Source organism: Babylonia areolata, chromosome 19 (assembly GCF_041734735.1).
Source record: "Babylonia areolata isolate BAREFJ2019XMU chromosome 19, ASM4173473v1, whole genome shotgun sequence".
Taxonomy (NCBI): domain Eukaryota; kingdom Metazoa; phylum Mollusca; class Gastropoda; order Neogastropoda; family Buccinidae; genus Babylonia; species Babylonia areolata.
Window position 1 is genome coordinate 51,989,835 of NC_134894.1, and position 24,549 is coordinate 52,014,383.

The 24,549-nt window shown below is 43.7% G+C and overlaps 1 protein-coding gene across 3 annotated transcripts in view; it reads right to left on the reverse strand.

The window, feature by feature from the left end:
• LOC143293831 (uncharacterized) overlaps positions 1-24,549 on the reverse strand; it is a 208,714-nt gene that overhangs the window by 8,832 nt on the left and 175,333 nt on the right. For 2 of the 3 annotated variants that reach the window (XM_076605113.1, XM_076605111.1), the window contains exons 22-26: positions 23,766-23,847; positions 11,875-12,009; positions 10,531-10,631; positions 9,290-9,392; positions 508-594 (exon numbers count right to left, since the gene is read on the reverse strand). In XM_076605113.1, the coding sequence (XP_076461228.1) occupies positions 508-594; positions 9,290-9,392; positions 10,531-10,631; positions 11,875-12,009; positions 23,766-23,847 (508 nt within the window). The remainder of the gene's footprint in view (positions 1-507; positions 595-9,289; positions 9,393-10,530; positions 10,632-11,874; positions 12,010-23,765; positions 23,848-24,549) is intronic. The other variant, XM_076605112.1, reaches the window with a different exon arrangement.

Below are 24,549 nucleotides of genomic sequence, written 5' to 3' on the forward strand. Positions count from 1 at the left end.
AGTCTATTGTCAGCTACTGGGAATTCTTGTTTAACTACCGGGTAGTTTTAATCTCTTTTTATGTTGCGCGTGATCATTTTATGTTAGTGTTTGTTTGCAACGAGCCTGTGATTGCACAAGTTAATTTCCATGTGGATTAATAAGTGTTTTTGATTTGATGGTCTGTGGCAAACAAATAATGGAATTCTTCAGCAGCGTCACTGGTGGTACATTCATCACATATTCTTTCATTTCAAAGAATGCTGTTGAAATGCAGTTTAATTATAGGCAAGCTTATAATCATAATATACATACGTACTGAACAGACAAAACATGGAATAGTAGTGGGTTCATGTACTGGGAGAGAATGAGGTCATTTGTAATACTGATTCCATTTGTTTAGATATCATTAGCTGCATATCATGCATATGTTGGCTCATTCTGTTTCTGACATTCTTGAAATGATCACAGACACTCTTAATGTATCTGATTCATTTTGATAGATCTGATTCATAGAAGCAAACTCACAGCCACAGATATTCCTTCTGCGATTGAAAACATGAGTCGTACAGCATCTACTAGATTGGCAGCATTTCTTGCCAAAATGCAGTCTCCCTGTAAACATACATGCAAGTGCATGAGTACACACACACACACACACACACACACATGCGCGCGCGCACACACACACACACACACACACACAGCCATTATTTTGAAAGATAATGTCTAAAAGGATGATGCATCACATTTATTGTACTTATGCATTCAATCCATTTTGTGCACAATTTTCATTGTTTGATTACTGCAAACAATTACTACAAACACACACACGGACACAGACACACACACACACACACACACACACAGACTCATTCACTCAGATGAAAATAAATATTAGGAAATCAAATGCAAAAACCAGAAAAGTATCAAAACCACACATGTTAAAAGATGGGCACAGCTTTTGTCATTCCTGTACCTAAAACTGAAAGGCAATATTTTCTTAGAAGTAAGCTATACATATTTACAGCTGAACTATTTGCTATTATGTTTGCTTTGGATTATAGATTGGTACAGCTGTTGTCATTCCAGAACTTAAAATTGAAAGGTATTTTTTCTTGGAACTAAGCTGTCCATATTTACACCTGAACTAGATGCATTAATGCTTGCTTTGGATTATCTGTTAAATCTTCCAGTTAGTATATTCATAGTAAATCTTTGGTTGACTCAAAATCCCTTTAGATTCATATAATATATGCGACCAAATCATATTTTGGAATAACTTATTTCTCACACAGTCCATCAGCCAAAGGTCACAGACTTTTGCGAGGTACTTTTTCATATAGTGAATGGTAGAAAAGGAAATGAAACGGCTGACAGAAGAGCTTTAAAGGATGCATGAAGAATAGAGAATACCATGGAAACAGTTATCCACCAATCAGTTTCAGAATATTGTTGACTGCTTCAATATGGTGCAGACTTCAAACAAATGCAGATGATAATATTTTACACCCACTATATGTTGTCTAGTGGATGATATCAGAAGACTTAGTTTAAAGGTGCATATTGGTAGTACTTGGAAGGAATAATCTTCAGTCTAATTTCAGTAAGTGCTGGACAGCACAAAACAAAATGTAGTTCATTTTCCTTGAAGGTTTTACATAATAGACAAATCAGATTTCTATTGTTATGTTCTCTATGATGATGTACAGCCAAATCCGATACACCAAAACTAAATTTTGTCTTTATAAATCTTACATGTTTATCAATATCAAGCCTTAAATATTGCTTCATATCATGTGTATTGCAAAAGCTACTATACATGTTAAATCTTTCACTGCCCTGAATATGGTCATGCCATTTCTGCCATTGATAATCAATCAGATGCTGCCTAAAAACATGAATAAATCTACTTTGCCAACACCTTGGTTCAGCCAAATGTCTCTAGAACCATACTCAAAAAGCATACACATACATCTGATACGCAGTTTTTTCTCCCTCTATTATCTAAGTCAAACAACATTCTATATGCCTTACTAGGTAATCAAGATTCTTCTATTTCTAAAAACTTAAGCCAGTAACGAATACATCGAACAGCAGAATCTAAAACAGGGTACCTGTTAGTTTCCCAATATACCAAATCATTAGGAGTACATATGTCCACACCAACAATTTATTGATAGCAAACAAATGTACAGATTCACCATGAAGAGCAGCTTTGCTTAGTCCCCATAACTCAGAGCTATACTGCGTAACGGACTGTACCTGACAATCAAACAATTTGAAAGAAGTATTAATCAACGAAGATAATTTTCTCATGATACATATGAAAACATTCGTTGTTATACTGGCAAGATCCTGGCAAGCAACAGCAAAGCTGAAACGTGTGGAAAACAATATCCCAAATAACTTGTAAACATAAACAACAGGCCTTGTAATGCCATATAAATCCATCTCCCTCTAACAACTAAAAATCCCCCTTTTCGAAACACAACAATATTACTTTTCCTCATGTTGATTGTTAATTGAAGACAAAATGCTGCCTTTTGTAGATTATCTAGTATATTCTGTGGAGTGATGGCCTAGAGGTAACGCGTCCGCCTAGGAAGCAAGAGAATTTGAGCGCGCTGGTTTGAATCACGGCTCAGCTGCCGATATTTTCTCCCCCTCCACTAGACCTTGAGTGGTAGTCTGGACGCTAGTCATTCAGATTAGACGATAAACCAAGGTCCCATGTGCAGCATGCACTTAGCGCACGTAAAAGAACCCATAGCAACAAAAGGGCTGTTCCTGGCAAAATTCTGTAGGAAAATCCACTTCCATAGGAAAAACAAATAATAAAAAAAAGTGCACGCAGGAAAAAATACAAAAAAATAGGTGGTGCTGCAGTATAGTGACGCGCTCTCCCTGGGGAGAGCAGCCCGAATTTCACACAGAGAAATCTGTTGTGATAAAAAGAAATACAAATACAATTATCTAATTGAGTCTGTAGTCCAATGACAGTTTCAAACAATAAAACTACATCATCTGCAAGTAAAAGAATAAACAGTTCAAAAGCTTTATATGAAAAAGTAGCACCATGTCTTCCATTATTGATCACTTCTGAAGCTAAAACCATACTCAAAAATAATACATAAATAATGAAAATAATATAGGGCTGCACATATCACCTTGTTTAACACCAATTGTACAATTAATGTAATATGTTGACTGAGCACCACACCTAATCCTACATTTAACTTTATCATACATATTCCTGATACATTTATATAATTTACCTTTCACACCATGTTTGAGTAAAATTGGCCAAAGCAAGTTTCTGTTTATAAAATTGTGTAACCACTCCTTTATGTGTGTATGTGGTGAAATGTATATGACTGAGTGTAGGAATATATGACTGAAGGTGTATTTTTCCCATGTGGAAGCAGGGTGTGAGCTTTGGTTTGATGGGTTGAGTGTACGTGGACTGATTTCACAGCGTGGGTCCGGTCAACAGCTTGTCTTTCTAACAAATTAAAAAAATAAAAAATAAAAATACAGCAATGGAATTTATGATTGATTTATTCTGACTCAAACAAAACAAAACTGGTGGTGTGCATCATTTTAACTTGTTACCATGGGGGATGACCCCAGTCAGTCAGAATGACAAAACCAGAAAGAGGTAAAAATAAGAAAAATAGTAATAAGTATCCCTGAAACAGACATAACACAGCCAATAAGAACTGTGTTTCAGTTTGTAGGATAACACATTCACTCAGCATAACAGCTTTACAAATGTGCATATGTCACATCATGTACACTTTACCAGTGCACTGTATTCCAATGGGTAAGAGTTACTTTGTATTACATTAATAACTAATACAATAAGCATGACAAGCCATAAGAGTATTTCTATTACCACTGATATCTTAAATAAGTTACAACTATTGAACTGATATCCCAGAAGATGTAACAGCAATGTAACATTCATAAAGTGACAATTCCCTTACATTATCACAAAAAATGATGAGGTCTTTACATAGCCACACATACAGTGACAATCTCACTCTGAACATCTAGTTCATAACATACATATTTAATGGAATCAAAGTTATGTCCTTTTGATCAAAAGTAATTTAATCAAAATTACAAAAAAAAATACTCTACTATGACCCAAGCAAACTACTGAGGGTTTGCTCCATAACTGAAAAACAGAATCAGTTTTCTGTGCAACAGCATACTGTTTTTACCAGCATGTACACTACTAGAGATTATCAACTTCCAGTCAAGTCAATCCCCATCCACTCAGCTAAGTGACAATTTCTTGACCTGTCAAAATAATTAATTTATAACATCATTTATAATTACTCCTATAATGACAATAAAAATACTGCCAATAATAATAATAAAATAATTATAACAATGAAAACAATTTTGAGACAAATAACCACAACCAGAACAAAATAAAAAAATAATTATCATTCCTAATACACATCACCATCAATACCTTTACATCGACATGCTTACCAAATTCTACATCTCATTTTTCAATTTCATTCATTATGGATTTCCACCAACTTTAATGATACCTAAAATAATGCCTTGTATCATTTCAATTAATGAAACTCTGGTACAATAATATACTAAGTTCTGCAACACATCATTCATCAATCAAATGTATTGCCACCTACTGTAATCATCTCATTTATTTTATGGCTGTGCTATGGCTCAATTGCTTCTATTCACAAACTAAAAAACAATAATTATCATGAATCGCATGGATCATGCCTAGATATAGTTTACTTTCTGATGATTGGTGATCTTTGTTTTTACTATGCTAATAGTCTAAAAATATAACTCTCCATAATACCAACTATTCTAAACTAAAATTTACCTTGTTCAGAGACAATCTGCCAACCAGGTCGCCAGGCAATCCTCGCAACCCAGAGTGTTTGGTCTCATAGTTACTTTAATAACCACGTGTAACGAGGGACTTGTCAGTGTCCTATCATGTCTCATAGTTACTTTAATAACCCTGTGTAACAAGGGACCTGTCAGTGTCCTATGATGTCTCATATTTACTTTAATAACCATGTGTAACGAGGGACTTGTCAGTGTCCTATGATGTCTCATAGTTACTTTAATAACCCTGTGTAACAAGGGACCTGTCAGTGTCCTATGATGTCTCATATTTACTTTAATAACCATGTGTAACGAGGGACTTGTCAGTGTCCTATGATGTCTCATAGTTACTTTAATAACCCTGTGTAACAAGGGACCTGTCAGTGTCCTATGATGTCTCATAGTTACTTTAATAACCATGTGTAACGAGGGACTTGTCAGTGTCCTATGATGTCTCATAGTTACTTTAATAACCATGTGTATGTCTCATAGTTACTTTAATAACCATGTGTAATGAGGGACTTGTCAGTGTCCTATCATGTCTCCAGTGGAACATTCTGGGACGTTCTCCCCCTGCCCCCCCAAGCCCCCCACACACCCCTGCTGTTTTAGTCCCCCCTGACATGTGAAAATCTGTCCCAAAATGTCCTCCCACTTACATACAAAAATGTTTCTGCTTTCATGTTATGTTCTAATACATTCCTTGCATAATGCTGACATGTGACCTCTTGGTATGTTTTCACCACTGACCACTCCTGTGTGGCCATTGCTGACCACTGCTAAAAATATTACCCAAAAGTGTTAGAATTGTGTTATTTTGTCACATCTGTGTATTATTATGATACCCAACCATTGCTAATCACTAAGTCACATATTGCATTAGTTTATGAAGATTATAAAGTATTTGGCCAAAACCGGTCAAAAAGTTATATTGCATACAAGTGTTCCCATAATCCAAATGTTAACATAATGTAAGCTGCACACTTTTGGGTTGTGAGAAGCAGGCCCTACTTGTCTGTAAATAGTCATACCAAGTCAAGAAGACTTAACTCACTTGGGACGAATAGTTTTCTCCCTTGTTTTTCCCTGCAGACGACCCATTTGTTTGGGTTAGGAAAAACATCACAAAAAATACAAAACACAAAGTAACTGAATGAAACTCGCTGTACTTGACCCACTGACCCCTCTCCTCATGTCATGTGCATGCCCACCCCCCTCCCTCTCTCCACAGCCCTCAGAAGCTGAGTCACTGTCAGTACCTTTTTGCTGGTAGCTTTCTTCACTACAGATACTTTATTCAACGTCTTCATCATCCTCGTCGATGCCAAAACCTTTGTTTGAAGCATTTCAATCACTTCAGCAGCAGTGGAAAGCTGCTGTCGTGATCTAGTTTGCTCCAAAAATTTCCGCTTGCATCGCCTGCGACGCCATTTTTGATATGTATGCAGATTAGCTTGTCATGTGGGGCGCTGAGGTCAACGGCTTGCCAGCGAGTGCATAGTTACGGAATCTCATGAAGAAACTTTCCAGTCCACCCTTGACATGTTCACAATGCCCGGTGTAGCTGCAATTGTTATGCTACCCCATGAGGAAAACGTGGAAAAAAAATTTAATTGTCGAAACCGGTATAGCATTCCGTCGTCTGGAACCGCGCCTTTTGTCAGGAATGCTGTAGTGTTCCATCGTCCAGAGTGAGTTAATACTGCATAACATGATAAAATGTGGTTTCTGAATTTTTTGGTCAGTAGTGGTCAGCAATATCAGCAGAAGTCAGTAGTATGGTCAGTCAACGACCAAATCCTGTTAAGAAGTCCTAGTATATATAGCATAAGCGTCACAAAAATTCAATCTGAACAGTTTTTAAACAGATGTCAATAGTGGTCAGCAGCAGTCAGTTGACGAAAAAAAAAATCTGCCAGGAATTGATCATTATGCATAAACAGACAATTAATGCAATCTGAACATATGAGTTGCAGTCAACTGTGGCAAATACAAGACAGTAATGGTCAGTAGTAATGAGTAGTTGTCAGCTAATAGTCAAATCATGTCAAGAAGTCCTAATACTGCAAACCCATTGTTACAGGCCAGACTTTACCATATCCAGAGTTTACTCCCATGTAAACTGGCCTGGGCCAGAATATGACCCCATATAAAGTAGCCTGGGCTACATTAAACCTGGGGTATAGTATGACCTAGGCCAGTTTATATCCTCTGGGCCATTTTTTACACACACCCCTCCCCCGACCCCCCTGCCCCCATCTTTTTCTCTGAAATACACTGATATTTGAAGGGTGCGAAGATTAACCACATTAGAATGAAGGGTATGTGAAGTGTGAGGAATTTATTTACACAATATTACTTGCCAAAGTGATTTTATTCAAAATTAGAAATGTCATGTTCAAAGCAGTGTACTTGTTGCTTGGATAAAACTATTGTCTTATTTGCAATGAAAATTTTCGATATGGAACACCTGTTGTAACTGATATTATGTTTGAACATGAAGTTTGTTCCTAAAGGCGTTCAGTTGCTCTGATGTACTTTGATTGTTTTTGATGAATCATGCTTTGTAATCATGAGTTGGAAATAGAAATAGGGAAACGTAGTTGTACACCATGCGAGTTGCGGTTGTGCAAGGTTTGTAATATGGTTGTGATTGGGGATGAGTTCTATTCAATAATGGAATACACAAAGTACAATGACTTCCAAAACAAATGTGTGCGTTGAAAATATTTGTGTCTGAAGTCCATTTTCATTTCTATGTTCTTTGGTTTTTTGTTCATAGGAAGCAGATAAAATTTGTTGGCAATTTAGCTATAAGTGTGTTTACCAAATCTGCATAAGTAGTTTATTCAAATACTAATTGTTGTTTGAAATATATCTGCATTTTCTTATCAAGTCATAGTGTTGAGTATTTGAATGTCTTCTTTTGGGCAGCGGTGGTCAGTTGTCAGTAGTGGTAACTGGTAAGTGATCAGAAGTGGTCAATAGTTGTCAGTCTTTAATGGTGGTCAGTAGTGGTCAGTGGTCAATAGTAGTCAGTAGTCAGCATATAATGGTCAGTGGTCGGTTCTGGTCGGTCAGTGGTTAGTGGTTGTAAGAGATCAGCAGTGCTAGTGGTTAGCCGTCAGTAGTGGTCAGTGTTACTCAGCAGTGGTCAACATTAGTCAGTGGTCAGCAGTGGTCAGTGGTTGTCATCAGTGGTCAATAATGGACAGTGGTCAGTACATGGTGGCTAACAGTGGTCAGTGGTTAGTGGTGATCAGCAGTGGTCAGCAATGGTCAGCGGTCAGCAGTGGTCAGTTTGCAGTAAATGAAAACAAAAACAAAAAACCAGGACGTCATGATAATGCACATATGTGACAAAACAACGCAATCTGAAGATTTTTATGTAGTTGTCAGCAGTGGCAAGTAATGGCCAACAGTATGATGAAATCCTGCTAAAACGTTCCAATATAGCATACAAAGTGATGTAAGCTGAACTCTGATAGTGGTCAGTAGTGGTCATGCAGCAGTCAAACATCTTCAAAGACATAATGCAAAGATGTGACAACATAATGCAGTCTGAGCACTTTTGAATTGTGGTCAAAAATGGTCAACAGTGGGGGAGCATAGACCTGGGGGAACATAGACCTGGAAGAACGTAGACCTGAGGGAACATAGACTTGTTGTCTACAAGAGTATAACATTCTTGTAGAGACAGAGGAAGGTCTAAGTCATTTAGATCTAATATGTTCTTTGCTCCCTTTGTACAACACACCGTGTACTGACTTGTGGGTGACCTGGGGCATTGTACAACAAACTGTGTGTACTGACCTGTGGGTGACCTGGGGCATTGTACAACAAACTGTGTGTACTGACCTGTGGGTGACCTGGGGCATTGTACAACACACTGTGTACTGACCTGTGGGTGACCTGGGGCATTGTACAACACACTGTGTACTGACCTGTGGGTGACCTGGGGCATTGTACAACGCACTGTGTACTGACCTGTGGGTGACTTGGGGCATTGTACAACACACCGTGTACTGATGTGTGGGTGACCTGGGGCATTGTACAACACACTGTGTGTACTGACCTGTGGGTGACCTGGGGCATTGTACAACACAGTGTGTACTGATCTGTGGGTGACCTGGGGCATTGTACAACACACTGTGTGTACTGACCTGTGGGTGACCTGGGGCATTGTACAACACACTGTGTGTACTGACCTGTGGGTGACCTGGGGCATTGTACAACACAGTGTGTACTGATCTGTGGGTGACCTGGGGCATTGTACAACACAGTGTGTACTGATCTGTGGGTGACCTGGGGCATTGTACAACACACTGTGTGTACTGACCTGTGGGTGACCTGGGGCATTGTACAACACACTCTGTGTACTGACCTGTGGGTGACCTGGGGCATTGTACAACACACTGTGTGTACTGACCTGTGGGTGACCTGGGGCATTGTACAACACACTGGCCACAATGTGCAGCTGGTTGGAGCATGTTGATATCCTGTCTGCTGCCTTCCGTAAGTCTTCAACATTTCTAATACAAACAAACATCACATATATTCATGACTCCAGACACACACTGCCTGACCTCATAATGTTCTCATCTTTGCTGATTCATTATCTGTTCTTCAGGCCACTGCTGGCTAAAACATTAATCATCCTCTGCCAGTTAAATTCCATGATCTGTATACTACTCTTAAAAGCAAAGGTTATGACATTATTCTGACCTGGATTCCTGGTCATGTGGGCATTTGAGACAACACATTGTTGACCAATTACCATAATACCAATTACAGACCTGAAACCCAGAGTTCAGTCCTATGTGAAACACCTCTGGCAAGAGGAACTGGCTTGCACACTGATAACAAGTTGTTTCTGATTTTCCTTCCAATCAAATGTTGAAAAGCACTTTATAAATGTACTGACATCATCATTATCATTATTGGTTCTTGTGGTAAGTCACTGTGTTTGTTTCCTGTTAAGAATTAATGCCCAATGCCCAATTCAGATCTTATAAAAAAAATTTTTTTTTAAATATTGGATGTATCTTCCATATTCCGCTGTTTTCACATGTGGGCTTTGATATATCTCGTTATTCTCCATAACTATCTTTGATATATCTAGTTATCCTCCTTATCTTTGATATATCTCCTTATTCTCCATAACTATCTTTGATATATCTCGTCATTCTCCATAACTATCTTTGATATATTTCCTTATTCTCCATAACTATCTTCACTCCACCAGTACACTACCATACTTTTTGAAGCACACTTAAACTCAAAATTACAAAGATTATGCCATGAATGTAAAAGAATTTTATAAATCCATTCTGGCACTGTTCCACATTGCAGCAATAAAAGACAGGGACTGGGAGAGACAAATAGTAGGAAAAGGCACATAAGTCTATAAGAGTAAAAAATGCAAAAGAGAAAAAGATAATCACAGTGGAATCTTTGAACAACAATATCAAAGAAACAGTTATGAGACAGATAATCTGGATGACAGAAGTGTCCTTATAAAAGACTACAGTTTGTAAAGGGAAATCAAATGACAACTTTAAGGTGTCAGAAACAGAGAAACCATAAGAACACAGCTAAAAGGGGACATCCATCAGTGCCAGAAGTGAAGCACAGTGAGACAGACAGCCCAGAGAAGGGACAGCAGTTGACCTGTGGTGGGTACTCATGGCCAGCAGGGAGCGGGCAAACGTCTCCAGCTCTTTACCACTGGCTGCCAGGGACAGGCCTGTTCTGCCCACCTCTTCTGAGTCCTGCATGGAAAGGCAACCCACATTTTGCTTGTGGTCTTACTGTTGGTATTTATACACTTCTCCAAACATAATACTTGTCTAGTATATTCTAGTACAAAGACAGCAAACAGCCAATGCCAAGTAGATACAGAGTACAGGAGAACAACACCTAACATATTGTATTGTATTTGTATTTCTCTTTTTTGTCACAACAGATTTCTCTGTGTGAAATTTGGGCTGCTCTCCCCAGGGACAGCGCATCGCTATACTGAGAGCGCCACTCTTTTTTTTTTTCTGCGTGCAGTTTTATTTGTTTTTCCTATTGAAGTGGATTTTTGTACAGAATTTTGCCAGGGACAACCCTTTTGTTGCCGTGGGTTCTTTCACATGCGCTAAGTGCATGCTGCACACAGGACCTCGATTTATTGTCTCATCCGAATGACTAGCGACCACCACTCAAGGTCTAGTGGAGGGGGAGGAAATACAGGTGACTGAGCTGATTTGAACCAGTGCACTGAGATTCTCTTGCTTTCTGGGCAGACGCGTTACCTCCAGGCCATCACTCCACACTGAACAAAGAAAGAGATCAGCTGGTGTGAGAGAAATGAGATACTTTGATTTGGTAGAATCATTTACTGTTGCTTACTGCTCAGCTGACCACACACAGACATATCAGGGCTGAAAACACTTGTTATGTAGAACCTGAAAAAAACCACAACCAGAAAAGAGCCATACTTATGAACATAAAGACAAACCTCTGATACTGACCATTCTGTCAATCTTTTGTCAGAGGGTCAAAAGCAGTAATCTAAAGGGAAACATAATAATATATAATACAAATAATTATATATTGTTTAACAGACATCTAAGTCCAAGAAATGCTTGCGAGCAACATGCACATCTTAGGCGGAAAAAAGCACAATGAGAATGCCCAATTATCAAGTCAGGAAAAAGAAAAAAATATTCAAGGTTTTCTAGAAAAAAAACAACAAAGAAATATCCAAGGCTTTCTAAATAAAAAAAACAAACAACAAAAACAGACAGGTGCCTGGACCAGCAAGACACAAACAATGAAAGGAGTAAATGACAGAAAGAGAAGGAAAAATGCTTGAAACAAAGAGAGCCATAGAAAAGAGGAAATTTCTAGCATAGAATTTCCAGAAGATGGGGATACTATTCACACAGAGAGAGCCCCCGGCATCCCCACTGGCAGAAACTTTAAGTGCAATGACAGAGAAGAAAACCCAGACAGGTGGCAGTGTACCTTGAGAGAGGTGCCCCCTCGGGCAAAGTCAGCCATATGGTGACAGTGCTGGGCCATGGTATGCACCAGGTGTACAAAGTGATTGTCGCTGTCCTCCCACCCCGCCACCTCGTCCCCAAGGTACTGGGCACTGGCCTGTTCACACACACCACAGCATGTCACCTGCTTCCTCATCACATCTTACCATCCACGTATTTCATCCAGGCAAGTCTTGTGTATCAACTTTCATCTAGGTGGATTGTGATGTAAAATTTTTAACATGTTCATGCCAATGTACACATGCTCAATAGTGGTGATTTACGCATAACTGGTAATGTGCAAATTTTTTTTTTCCCCCATTACTGGTAATGAGCAAAGTAAATGAAATGAAATTATGGTGCTTAGAGCCTCGCCAACCACTAAGGCCATCTCAAGGCTATCGCCGCGTTAATAACTACTACAAGGATAAAAAAAACAAAACAATTAAAATGAGTCACCACTTCAAACTTTCCACTCCAAAGTTTAAAAAAAAACTTCCATAGTTTAAAACCTTCAAATCTGGTTAAAAATGTTCACTTCTTTTAAGAAGTCCATCAGCGCCCACGGAGGGACATCACAAAACAAAGTCTTCAAAGAAACCGCCGTGTAATGTCTGTGTCTAACGTCATGCAGATCCCAACAGTCAAGGAGCACGTGTTTCACGGTGAGAGGCTCATCACGGGGAATACATCGAGGGGCCTCTTCCCCCTTCAACAAGTAAGAATGAGTAAAAAAGTGTTCCCCACACGCAGTCTGCACAGCACAGACTCCTCCTTTCTGTTCTTCACCCCCGAAGGGAGGGTCTCTTTTCGGTCTGGACGGATCTGGAAGAGCTTGTTGTCTGTCTGGGTGTTCCACTCCTCTTGCCGAAGATCCTTAACGTAAGTGTTCACCTTCCGCTTCATGTCTGTGTATAGTACAAAGGATCTGGATAATTCTTTCTTTACAGCGTTCCTGGCCAGCAGGTCCGCCCTTTCATTACCACGAATGCCAACATGTTCGGGAACCTAGGCCAGCACAACCTCGTATCCTTTCTTCGTTGCGAGAGTAAAAGCTTCATAAAATTCCAGCAGTTTGGGAAGAGTGATATTCCTGCAGGTGATCGCCTCCAGGGCTGACAAGGAGTCGGAAAAGATCATGAATCTCTTTTGTTTCGAAGAGAGAACCATTTTTACCGCCAGAACCAGTGCGGTCAGTTCCGCAGAGTACACCGAGCTGTCAGACAGGATGTGTTCCGTTGAGGGCTGGTCAGGAAAGGTGGGACAGAACGCAGATGCAGCGACTCCGTCCTCTGACTTGGAACCGTCAGTGAAGATTCTTTGAAAAGTGGGAAATTTGTGGCTGAGTTCCGAAAAGTAAGTTCTGTAGGCCAGAGAACTGGTGGAGTCTTTACGGTACGAGGCCAGATCGAATCGGACCTCAGGTGTTCTAAAGGTCCACGGAGGGCTGTCGGGGAACTTGGAGAAATCTGAGATGCCACCGACATCCAGATCGGCATTTTCTAAGTGCAGCTGAATGCGGAGTCCAAGAGGAGGGATGCAGTTTGGGTTGTCTTTAAATTTCTTGTCGAAAGGGTTGTTGAATACAGCGTCGTAAGCAGGGTTTGTAGGTTCAGAGAACAATTTCAAATAATAATTTAGGGTCAGCTTCAGTCTGTGGTTGGAGAGAGGCGGTTCCCCCGCCTCTGCATACAGGCTGTGCACAGGGGTGGTGCGGAAAGCACCTAAGCTGAGACGGAGCCCTTGGTGGTGTATAGGGTCCAACAGTTTCAGGTAAGACGGTCTGGCCGAGCCGTATACTACACTTCCATAATCCAGTTTGGACCTGACCAGAGCTCTGTCGAGGTGCAAGAGAGTTCTCTTATCAGCACCCCAGTCCGTGTGTGCCACAACTCGGATGATGTTCAGGGCTTTTTGGCAAGATATTTTCAGCTGTTTGATATGGCTGAGGAAGTTCAGCTTCTGATCAAAGACGACCCCTAAAAATTTGGCTTCCTTGACCGCCAGGATGGTGGATTTTCCCAGACGGATTTCAGGGTCCGGATAGAACTGGCTAAAGTTATGAAAATGAATACATTCAGTTTTTGAGGACGAAAAGATTAAGCCATTCTCCTCTGCCCAACACTGCATTTTGTCGACGCAGAGCTGAAGCCATCGCTGGATGCTGGCATACGTGCTGCCAGTTGCATACAGGGCAAAATCGTCCACAAACAGCGAGCTGTCCGATCCCTTCTGAACCGACTGAACAATGTCATTAATTTTGATGCTGAAGAGAGCCGGCAACAGAATGCTCCCTTGCGGAACACCCAGCTCCTGCTTGTGAATGTTGGACAGGGTGGTGCTGACCCTCACCTGGAATTGTCTGTCTTGCAAAAAATTGTGGATGAACTGGGGCAGGTGTCCTCGGAAGCCGAGCTTGTGCAGGTCCGAGAGGATTCCTTCTTCTTCTTCTGCGTTTACTCGTATGCACACGAGTGGGCTTTTACGTGTATGACCGTTTTTACCCCGCCATGTAGGCAGCCATACTCCATTTTCGGGGGTGTGCATGCTGGGTATGTTCTTGTTTCCATAACCCACCGAACGCTGACATGGATTACAGGATCTTTAACGTGCGTATTTGATCTTCTGCTTGCATATACACACGAAGGGGGTTCAGGCACTAAGCAGGTCTGCACATATGTTGACCTGGGAGATCGTAAAAATCTCCACCCTTTACCCACCAGGCGCCATCACCGTGATTCGAACCCGGGACCCTCAGATTGACAGTCCAACGCTTTAACCACTCGGCTATTGCGCCCGTCCGAGAGGATTCCAAATTTCCAGGTGGTATCGTAAGCTTTCTCCAAGTCAAAAAATATGGCCACAACATGCTGTTTGTTTACAAAGGCATTTCTTACAGTGGTTTCCAGACGAACCAGATGGTCAACGGTAGAGCAATGCTTGCAGAAACCGCACTGTTCTTTCGCCAGAAGGCCATCGGTCTCTAGTTTCCACATCAGTCTACCGTTGACCATCTTCTCCATCAGTTTGCAGATGCAGCTGGTCAGTGCTATTGGGCAGTAGTTGGAGGGGTTCGAGGGGTCTTTTCCCGGTTTCGGCACCGGGATTATGAGGGCTTTCCGCCAGGAGGGTGGAAAAAAGCCTGTTATCCAGATGTGGTTGTAAACTTTGAGCAGGGTGTCCAGACAGGTTTCAGAAAGATGTTTTAAGAGTTTATAATGGACCTCGTCCATTCCTGGAGAAGAATCCGTACAGGTCTGAAGGGCAGATTTTAGTTCATTCATAGTGAAAGGAAGGTTGTAACTCTCTGTGTTGTCGGAAGAGAAGTTGCAAGGTGTTTTTTCTGTCAGGTTTTTGGTTTTGAGAAACCGAGCAGATTTGTTGGCAGATCTCAAGTTCTGTTCGATTGTGGAGGCAAGCAAATTGGCAACTGCTTTCTTCTCTGTGACCATAGCGTCTGAAAGTTTAAGGTGATGAGAAGTTGGGCAGACGTTTTTGCCCTTAATTTTTTTAAAACCCTCCACACTTTCTTCTTGGATATGTTGGAGGTTGAGGAAGAGCAAAAATCTCTCCATGACTTTCTCTGGCTCTTTTTAAAAACATACCTGGCTTTCGCCCTCAGCTGTTGATGGGTTCGAACGCTATTGGTCTCCGGTCTCCGAAAGACGCGTCACTGCGCTCTCTTCCGAGACTTACGGGCCTCCCGACATTCCGCGTTGAACCAGGGCGTTCTTGGCATCTGAGGCTTGGAGGTAGACGATGGGACTGCTGCTTTGGCGCAATTTAAAACGATCTGAGTCAGAGTGTCAGCAGGGTCCTTCCTTTTTAATACTGTTTCTTCCTGCAGCTCCGCTCTTATCTTCGTGGTAAAAATTCCCCAGTCGGCTTTGTCATAATTCAGGCGGTCAGGCAGACAGTCACCTTCCCCATCTGTGGGGCGGAGGACGACAGGAAAGTGGTCACTCCTGTGCAGATCGTCGTGCACTCTCCACTCGTAGTCCAGGACCAACGATGGATCGCAGACCGACAGATCTAAACACGAGAGCTTTCCAGAGGACAGATGAAGGTAAGTAGGTGACTTGTCGTTAAGACAGTACAGGTCTATATCGGAGAGAAGGTTTTCCAAAAGAAGACCTCGGGCTGATGTCATCTCACTTCCCCAGAGCGGGGAGTGGCCATTGAAGTCGCCCAACAGTAGAAACGGTCGTGGGAGCTGGTCGACCAGGTTCATGAGGTCCTGCCTCAGAACACGGACGGAAGGAGGAAGGTACAGAGAGCAGACAGTGATGGTTTTCTCAAGTGTGACTCTGACTGCCACCGCCTGTAAAGGGGTGCTTAAAGGAACTGTACTGTATAAAAGGGACTTACGTATAAAAAGAGTGGAAAAAAAAAATGGAGTTAAAACCAGAGACAGATAAAACCTTGCCATCTCTTTGCAGAGTCTCCTGCAGCGCCAGCACTGAAGGTTTCAAAGCACGACAAAACAGCTGGAGTTCCTGGAAATTGGCGTAGAACCCCCGGATGTTCCAGTGGATCACTGCCATTAAAAAAAGTTTAAAAAAAATAAAGCAGCAGCCTAAGCCATCGCTACCCCCTGCTCCTCTGCTTGCGGTGGCTCAAGGTCGGCCAAGATCGCGTATCTATTTTTGGAACTTAATTTTTCCGATTCCGACCAAGCCGGAATATCTACCACCTCAGCTCTTCCCGATCCCGCCGAGGCCGCAACCCTCCCCTCCTTGAGTTTTGGAGGTACGGGGGGTTTCTGGCCACTCCCGCCAGCCCGAGGGCCAGGCAGACGAGAGGTGGGGCGTGGGGGGCCGGGGGGTGGGGGGGGACAGGAGGCGGACAACGTGCCTCCTGGTCTCCTCGTCTGGACCACGACATCCACCATCCTGGGTCTGACGACAGAGGCGTAAGACGTCTTAGGCAATGCGGCCTCCACTTGCTTACGTGCCTCAAAGAAAGAAATTTTCTTCTCTGTCTTCACCTTCTGGATTTCTTTTTCTTTTTTCCAGGCGGGGCAGTCTTTCGATGAGGACAGGTGGCCGCCTCCGCAGTTCGCACAACGGGCTGGACTGACGCATTCACCCTGGTGCGCCGCCTTTGAACAGGTGCCACACGCCTCTTCCTCCTTGCATCGGTCCCGCATGTGTCCGAATTTCTGGCATTTGAAACATCTTTGAGGGGACAGCACGTACAGGCTTACGTTCACCATCAAGTATCCGACTCGAATGTCCTTGGGGACATGCGGGCAGCAGAAGGTGAGGAAAAATGTGTTGGTCGGGACTCTGTCCGACCCCTTCCTTACTGTCACCCTGTAAACATCTGTCACTCCCTGAGAGGACAGCTCGCTCTTGATCTCTGCTTCAGACACTCCTCTCAACTCCGGGCATCTGATGACCCCCTTTGAACAGTTCAGACCTTTGTGAGGGGAAACCCTCACCGCCCTATCCACAAAAGTGATCACCTTGAGCAGAAGCTGTGTCTGCCTTTTAGACTGTCTCCACCAAAAATGCTCCGCTCCTCAGCCTCTTGATAGATTTCAGTGATCCCACCAGACACTGGAAGCCCTTCTGGATAGCGAAGGGGCTGAGAGCCGACAAGGGCTTGTCATCATCAGCGCCCTCCACCACAAGCCACGACGGCCAAAATCCAGAGGTCTCACGACCTCCGAATCAGAGTCCGAGTCGTCTGTTCCTGGTCTCCTTCTTTTGCCAAGTTTAGGGGGGTGTGTTTGTTTGGAATTCATGGTTTATTAATTGTATATTCATCCCTCCCTTACCCACCCACCATGGGGTCCAACTTAGGGGCCAGGGTCAAGGGAACACCAGCTTGACCCCTTCCAGATTTCGGGAGGGATATACGATCAACAGCCTAGCTCCAACGTGTTCCCCCCCAATCATGCCCAGCTCCCGGGGACAGAGAACCGAGCACTACGGGGGTTATCCTCGCTAGCCTCCAAACTGCCAGTCTTGACCCAGCCCCACGAAGGGGTAGCCGACTGACGCACACGGGCCAATGTGTGCCGCCTGTCTTAGGAGAGGTCCGAGCCAAAGGGATGTGTTGAGAGCAGCGTGTTCTCTCAATCCCCAGGATCTTATTCCCCTCCATCACAGGTCGCGCTGCACGGCAAACACAGTGGGCCTGAAGAAGGCCTGAAGAAGGCCACAGAGAAAAAAGAATGTGGAAAAGAAGGCTTGATGGGGAGCTGAGGACAGAAAAGAGGCGGTAAAAAGAAGAATAGAGAATAGCGAAAGGGACAGTGGGTCACGTTTAGTTTGGGCCTCACTCACGACCTGTTCGGCATGGGAAGCCCTATCAGGGGCATCAGTACGAAAACCACCACTTATTCAGCCTGAACAGCTATGATGGCTATGTAGGCTGTCAATTAAGACCTGGGACTAGAGCAGCAAACCCCCAGAAGCACTGATGCCCCCGCCGACATAGCTCGCTCGATCACTGGCCACTAAGCCTCCCGACCACAACAAGGTAGTGACCCCCCCGGGAGGGGGTCAAGAGAATACCAGCTTGACCCCCTCCAGGTTTCGGGAGGAATGAGCAAAGTAGCTTGGGTGTTACTGGTAATGGGCAAGTGTTCAATGTTGCTCTTTACCGGTAGTCGGCACATAGTGCACAAGAGATAATGAAGACAGTTGACAAACCTTCAGTTTCATAATTCTTTTGGTGTGGTGAGCTTGGATCAGCAAGAGATCCTAGTTCAGTTTTAAGCAATTATGACCCTTCATCACACACAAAAAAAGCAATTGTTTAAGTAGTTAAAATGAAAATGTTTGTGATCTTCTTTCTCATTTCGGGGTGCATCACAACTCTGTCCAAACATGATATCAGCTGAGAAGACTTTTATCCTCTGTATTACTTTCTCACAATTGTCAGCATGGATCAGTGAAGCCAACATGAGTTTGAAGATGCCATAGCGCATTAATTTAAGAATAATGACCAGTCTTTGATTCACTAAAGACGAAGCAGGCATTAATGAACAAAGTGAAATTTTCAATGGGCCAGAAGATAATCAAGTGTCAAAACAATATAACATTGTTACTCATTGTTTCTTTTGGAACTGCTGAAAAGCTTGTATTTGCTGGCTCTGACGTGGATTCATTCAAGGTTGTTGGGCTTTTTTGGTTTTTGTTGTTGCTGTTTTGTTTTTTTGTCTCACTGGAAGGTCTGTATGCAAGTGGACACAGAGGAGAGAGAAGACAAAAAAAAAGAAGAAGAAATAAACCATCTGCAAATATGACTAGGAAGCAAATCCAGATGAAAGTTTCTGTCCAGGTGTGAAAACCATTAACTGAAAAAAACAAACCAGAATAAAGATTTGATCAAAACAAAATGTTTCACTCTCAGATTTAAGTAGATTGTTTGGAAAAAGAGTTTGTTTGATCAAAACACAGAACAGATGAGAAACCGGCCTTTCATTATCAGGACAAATGAAATCAAAATGGTGGCAGAAATTTTGTTTCCCGAATTTGAAATCAGAAACATTAGTAGCTGAGTCACAACAGCCATAGTCAGCAACAACACATCTAAGAATGTTGCTTCTCTCTCTCTCTCTGTAGCGCATACAAGAGACTGAAAAACAGCGTTGAACAATGTGCTGCTGTTTGAAAACACAATGATTTGCTCCATAGGGTTTACACACATGGGTAGCAGATAGATATACCTGCTACTGGTAACCTGGATCCCAGTACAACCTGTCACATGGTTGAATTGCTGGCGACTACCAGCACCCCCACCAGTCCTCTCAGGAGGATGGTGAGGAGGATGGCTAGACACCCTGGTGGAAATAAATGACCCATCAAAGGGCGCCAGCTCTGGAGAGCTACCTGCGGCCACCTAGCTAAGGGAGTAAACCCTGACAGAAAAGCCCCTAAGGTGGTTGGATGGCAAACTTTGTCACTTTCCGGCAGCTCCTGCGGCTGCGTTGGCACCAAAATGTAACAACCTTGCTGTTCCTCTGGATCTGTCAGTGAGGTGGAGAGGGGGGAACAAGCTGCATGGGCAACAGCCTGTCTTCCATATTACATTGCCCAGGCTTATATCCATCCATTCATCCACAAACACCTTGCACATACAACCGGGAGAGGACACTCCAGTTTTGCTACTAGCACTAGCATCGGAACAACACATGAAGCAACAGTTACTGGTTATAAGTTAGTGCTCAGTTGGTGTAGAGCCGAAGCCATGGGTTGCTTTTGATGGTGGGAGAGACCCTTGCATCCCACTGGACAGCTACCGCCCGCACAAGCTGGGCAGCCCCCAGCCAATTAGCAGCCAATTAGGTGCTGTCCCGCCACGACCTGCCTTCTATGGGTGTATGAAGATTAGGAGAATATCCGACAAGCAGGTCGTTAATTTCCGCACCAGGCAAAAAGAAAACTTCAAGAAATGGATCAAAAATGAAACTGGCCAGTTGGAATGTCCAGACAATGATGCCTGGGCTCTCCCAAGGTCTGCAAGACATCAGTGATGCCAGAAAGACATCCGTCATAAACAGCGAGCTGAAGAGACTAAATGTGGACATTGCCACTCTGCAGGAAACATTGCTGGCTGACTCTGGAACACTAAAGGAGAGGGACTACATCTTCTTCTGGCAAGGAAAGAGCTCTGATGCCCCATGTGTGTACGGAGTAGGCTTTGCAGTCAGGAACAGCCTGCTGAACATGATCGAACCAGGCAGCGGCGGTTCAGAACAACTCCTGACTCTCCGCCTCAACACCTCCGAAGGCTATGTCACTCTCGTCAGCGCATATGCTCCAACTCTGTCCGCCTCTCCAGACACCAAGGATGAGTTCTACGAAAATCTTGCATCAACCATAAGGAACATCCCCAGGACAGAACAACTTGTTCTCCTGGGCGACTTCAATGCCAGAGTGGGTGCAGACAACGATTCGTGGCCCTCCTGTCTTGGTTCTTTTGGAGTGGGGAAAATGAATGAGAATGGACAGCGACTACTTGAGTTTTGTGCCTGCCATGAACTGTGCATCGCCAACTCCTTCTTGAGGACGAAGCCCCAACACAAAGTCTCCTGGAAGTACCCATGCTCAAAACATTGGCACCAGCTGGATCTGATCCTAGTAAGACGAGCTGCCATCAAAAACCTTCTCCACACTCGCTCTTACCACAGCGCAGACTGTGACATGGACCACTTTCTGGTATGCTGCAAGATCAGACTACAACCAAAGAAGTTCCACTGCTCAAAGAAACAAGGGAACTCTTGCATTGACGTCAGCAAGATGTCTCAGCCAGACCTTGTAGCACAGTTCACAGAGGCCTTTGAGAGAGAATTTGATGCATTGCAGCCCAGAGACTCTGCCACAGAAAGATGGGAAACGCTACGAGACACCATGCATCGCATTGCTATGGCCACCTTTGGGAAGAAAACTGCGAAATCCCACAACTGTTTTGAGGCCAAATCATCAGAGATGACTCCCAGTATTGAGGCCAAGCACGCTGCACTCACCGAGTACAAATGGTCACCCAGTGAGAAGAACCTGCTAATCCTCAGGGCTGCCAGGAGTAAGGTTCAGCTTAACACCAGGCGATGTGCAAATGAGTACTGACAGAGCTCAATGAAGAGATACAGAATGCTGCTGGAAGAGGCAACACCCGAGGAATGTATGATGGCATCAAGAAGGCATTGGGACCAACACAGAGCAAGACTGCCCCCCTCAAATCCTCCACTGGGAAATAATCAACGATCCTAGCCAGCAGATGGAGAGATGGGCGGAACACTACTCCAACCTCTACTCCACAGAAAACATGGTGTCCAACTCAGCCCTCGACGCCATCAAGTGCATGCCGATCATGGAAGAACTTGACGCAGAGCCAACTGTGGATGAACTCAGCAAGGCCATTAACAGCCTGACACCAGGCAAGGCACCTGGCAGCGACGGAATTCCCCCAGACTTCATTAAATACTGCAAGACTACTCTTCTGCATCCTCTGCACACAGTCCTCTGTCAGTGCTGGAATGAGGGAGCTGTACCACAGGACATAAGGGACGCCAAGATTATCACCCTGTACAAAAACGGCAAAAGGAGCAACTGCAACAACTACAGAGGCATCTCACTTCTCAGCATTGTAGGCAAAGTCTACGCTCGGGTCCTTCTAATCCGCCTGCAGAAACTGGCCAAACGCGATTACCTGGAATCACAGTGCGGTTTCCGAGCAGAGAGATCCATGGTAGACATGATCTTCTCCCTTCACCAAATCCAGGAGAAGTGCAGGGAGCAGAGGATGCCCCTGTATGTTGCATTCACTGACCTCACCAAGGCCTTTGACCTAGTCAGCAGAGACAGCCTTTTCAGGGCTCTTCGAAAGATCAGCTGTCCCCCCAAACTGCACAGCTTGATTGAGTCCTTCCACTCCAACATGAAAGGGATGGTGCAGTTTAATGGTAACCTCTGTGTCAAATAAGGCTGCGTCCTCACCCCCACCCTATTTGGAATCTTCTTTGCTCTTCTCCTGAGGCATGTGTTCAGCACAGCGCAAAAAGGGATCTACCTGCGGACCAGATCAGATGGCAGGCTCTTCAATCTCGCCTGCCTCAGAGCAAGGACAAAAGTCCGCGAAGCCCTGATCAGAGACATGCTCTTTGCTCGTCAGGAGAAAAGGCTCAATACCTTCTACCTGAGAAGCCTACGGCACATACTCGGCATCTCCTGGCAAGACAAGGTGACAAACACCTAAGTCCTGACTCGCGCTGGCCTCCCGACCATGTATACCATGCTGAGACAGCGTCGGCTGTGCTGGCTGGGCCACGTTCGCCGCATGGAAGATGGTCGCATCCCAAAAGACATCCTTTATGGAGAGCTCGCCACAGGGCAGAGAAGCATCGGCTGCCCACAGCTGAGATACAAAGACGTTTGCAAACATGACATGAAGACGCTTGAGATCAACACTGAGTCCTGGGAGGACCTTGCAGATGACCACAACAGCTGGAGAAGCACTCTCGAGAATCAGCTACAGATTGGTGAGGACAAACTGTCAGCTGGTGCAGCAGAAAAGCGAGCTCGAAGAAAAGGGACGGCAGCCAACATACCAGCATCAGCTTACAAGTGTGACCGCTGCGACAGAGACTGTCTCTCTCGCATCGGTCTCTACAGTCACAGGCGACGCTGCTTGGTCCAAGCAGACAGCCTAATTAGACATTAGGTTGGATATACTCTATCCCTAGTCAGCCATGACCGAAGGAGGCCTACTACTATACACCACTGACCTATTTTTAGATCAGTAGCGGCACACATGTGTCTCTCTCTGAATTATTGTGAGTCAAACAAACTGCAGAATGAAACGCCATCAATAACAATATCATAGAAAGCCTGAACTTTCAATAGAATTATAAATCTAGCAAACTTTTTGTCGGAAATTTGGCTAAATTTGAAGAATCAATTGACGAGGCTAATGATGCAATTCATTGAGAGCAGCAACTGAAAAGCGAGTGAAAAACACACTGTATTTGTATGCTGACATTATATACAAAGTTTTCAGGGAGACTACTAATGCCTGTTCACTGCTCATTTCCATATATTACTTCACAGGCCAGCTTGCAACTGAAATAGGGCAAAAGAGTGTTTTTTTGTTGTTTTTTTACATTGTTTTGACAGGCATGCACCTAAATACATTAAGAATACTATAGTTCAGGGAGTTTCATGCTAAAATACTTACCGACAGCAAAGATAAGACTTCAAAGATGTGAAATTTGTAAAAATCTTGATTTTTCATGATGTTGACCTTGATGACATGTTTATATCCAAAACTAAGAATAGCTAGCTGCATCTTTAACCAGGTTTTTGTATGCTGTGTCACACATATTCAATACACTAAAACTCAATGAATACTGTGTTCACTTACCAGCCAAGAAGTGTAAAGTGCACTGCGTCGGTATGGAGACATAGTCACCACCTGTGTTTCAGCTTCATCCAGAGTGCCGCTGCTGAAGTAAAACCATTCACTGTACACCAATAGCTTGAACTTAGGTCTGTTCATCACTGACAAAAACAGACAGTAATTATTTTCATTCAAATTATACTCTACTGTGGGACATTGTTAAAAAGACACTTCAGTGCACATGCAGTCATGAAACAAGGTTCATGCTTGAAACCTTGACCTTTTCCACATAAATGTTTTCAGCTCGATCCCTGAAGAAAATAATGCTAAAAGGGGGTAGTACTCATAAGGTGAGGGGATACCTTATCTTCAGAACTTCACCCCAACGAACACCAGGACCCAGTGAGGACCCCTCCTTCGAGAGCCAACCAGGACTCCACCCACTCATCGACAGCCATGGCCCCCCAGAAGACACAATGGACCTAAAAAACCCAACAGGCAGCCATGGCCCCCCACAAGACACAATGGACCTACAAACCTAACAGACAGCCATGGCCCCCCACAAGACACAATGGACCTACAAACCCAACAGACAGCCATGGCCCCCCATGAGACACAATGGACCTACAAACCCAACATGCAGCCATGGCCCCCCACAGACACAATGGACCTACAAACCCAAGAGACAGCCATGGCCCCCCACAAGACACAATGGATCTACAAGCTGAACAGACAGCCATGGCCCCCCACAAGACACAATGGACCTACAAACCCAGCAGACAGCCATGGCCCCCCATGAGACACAATG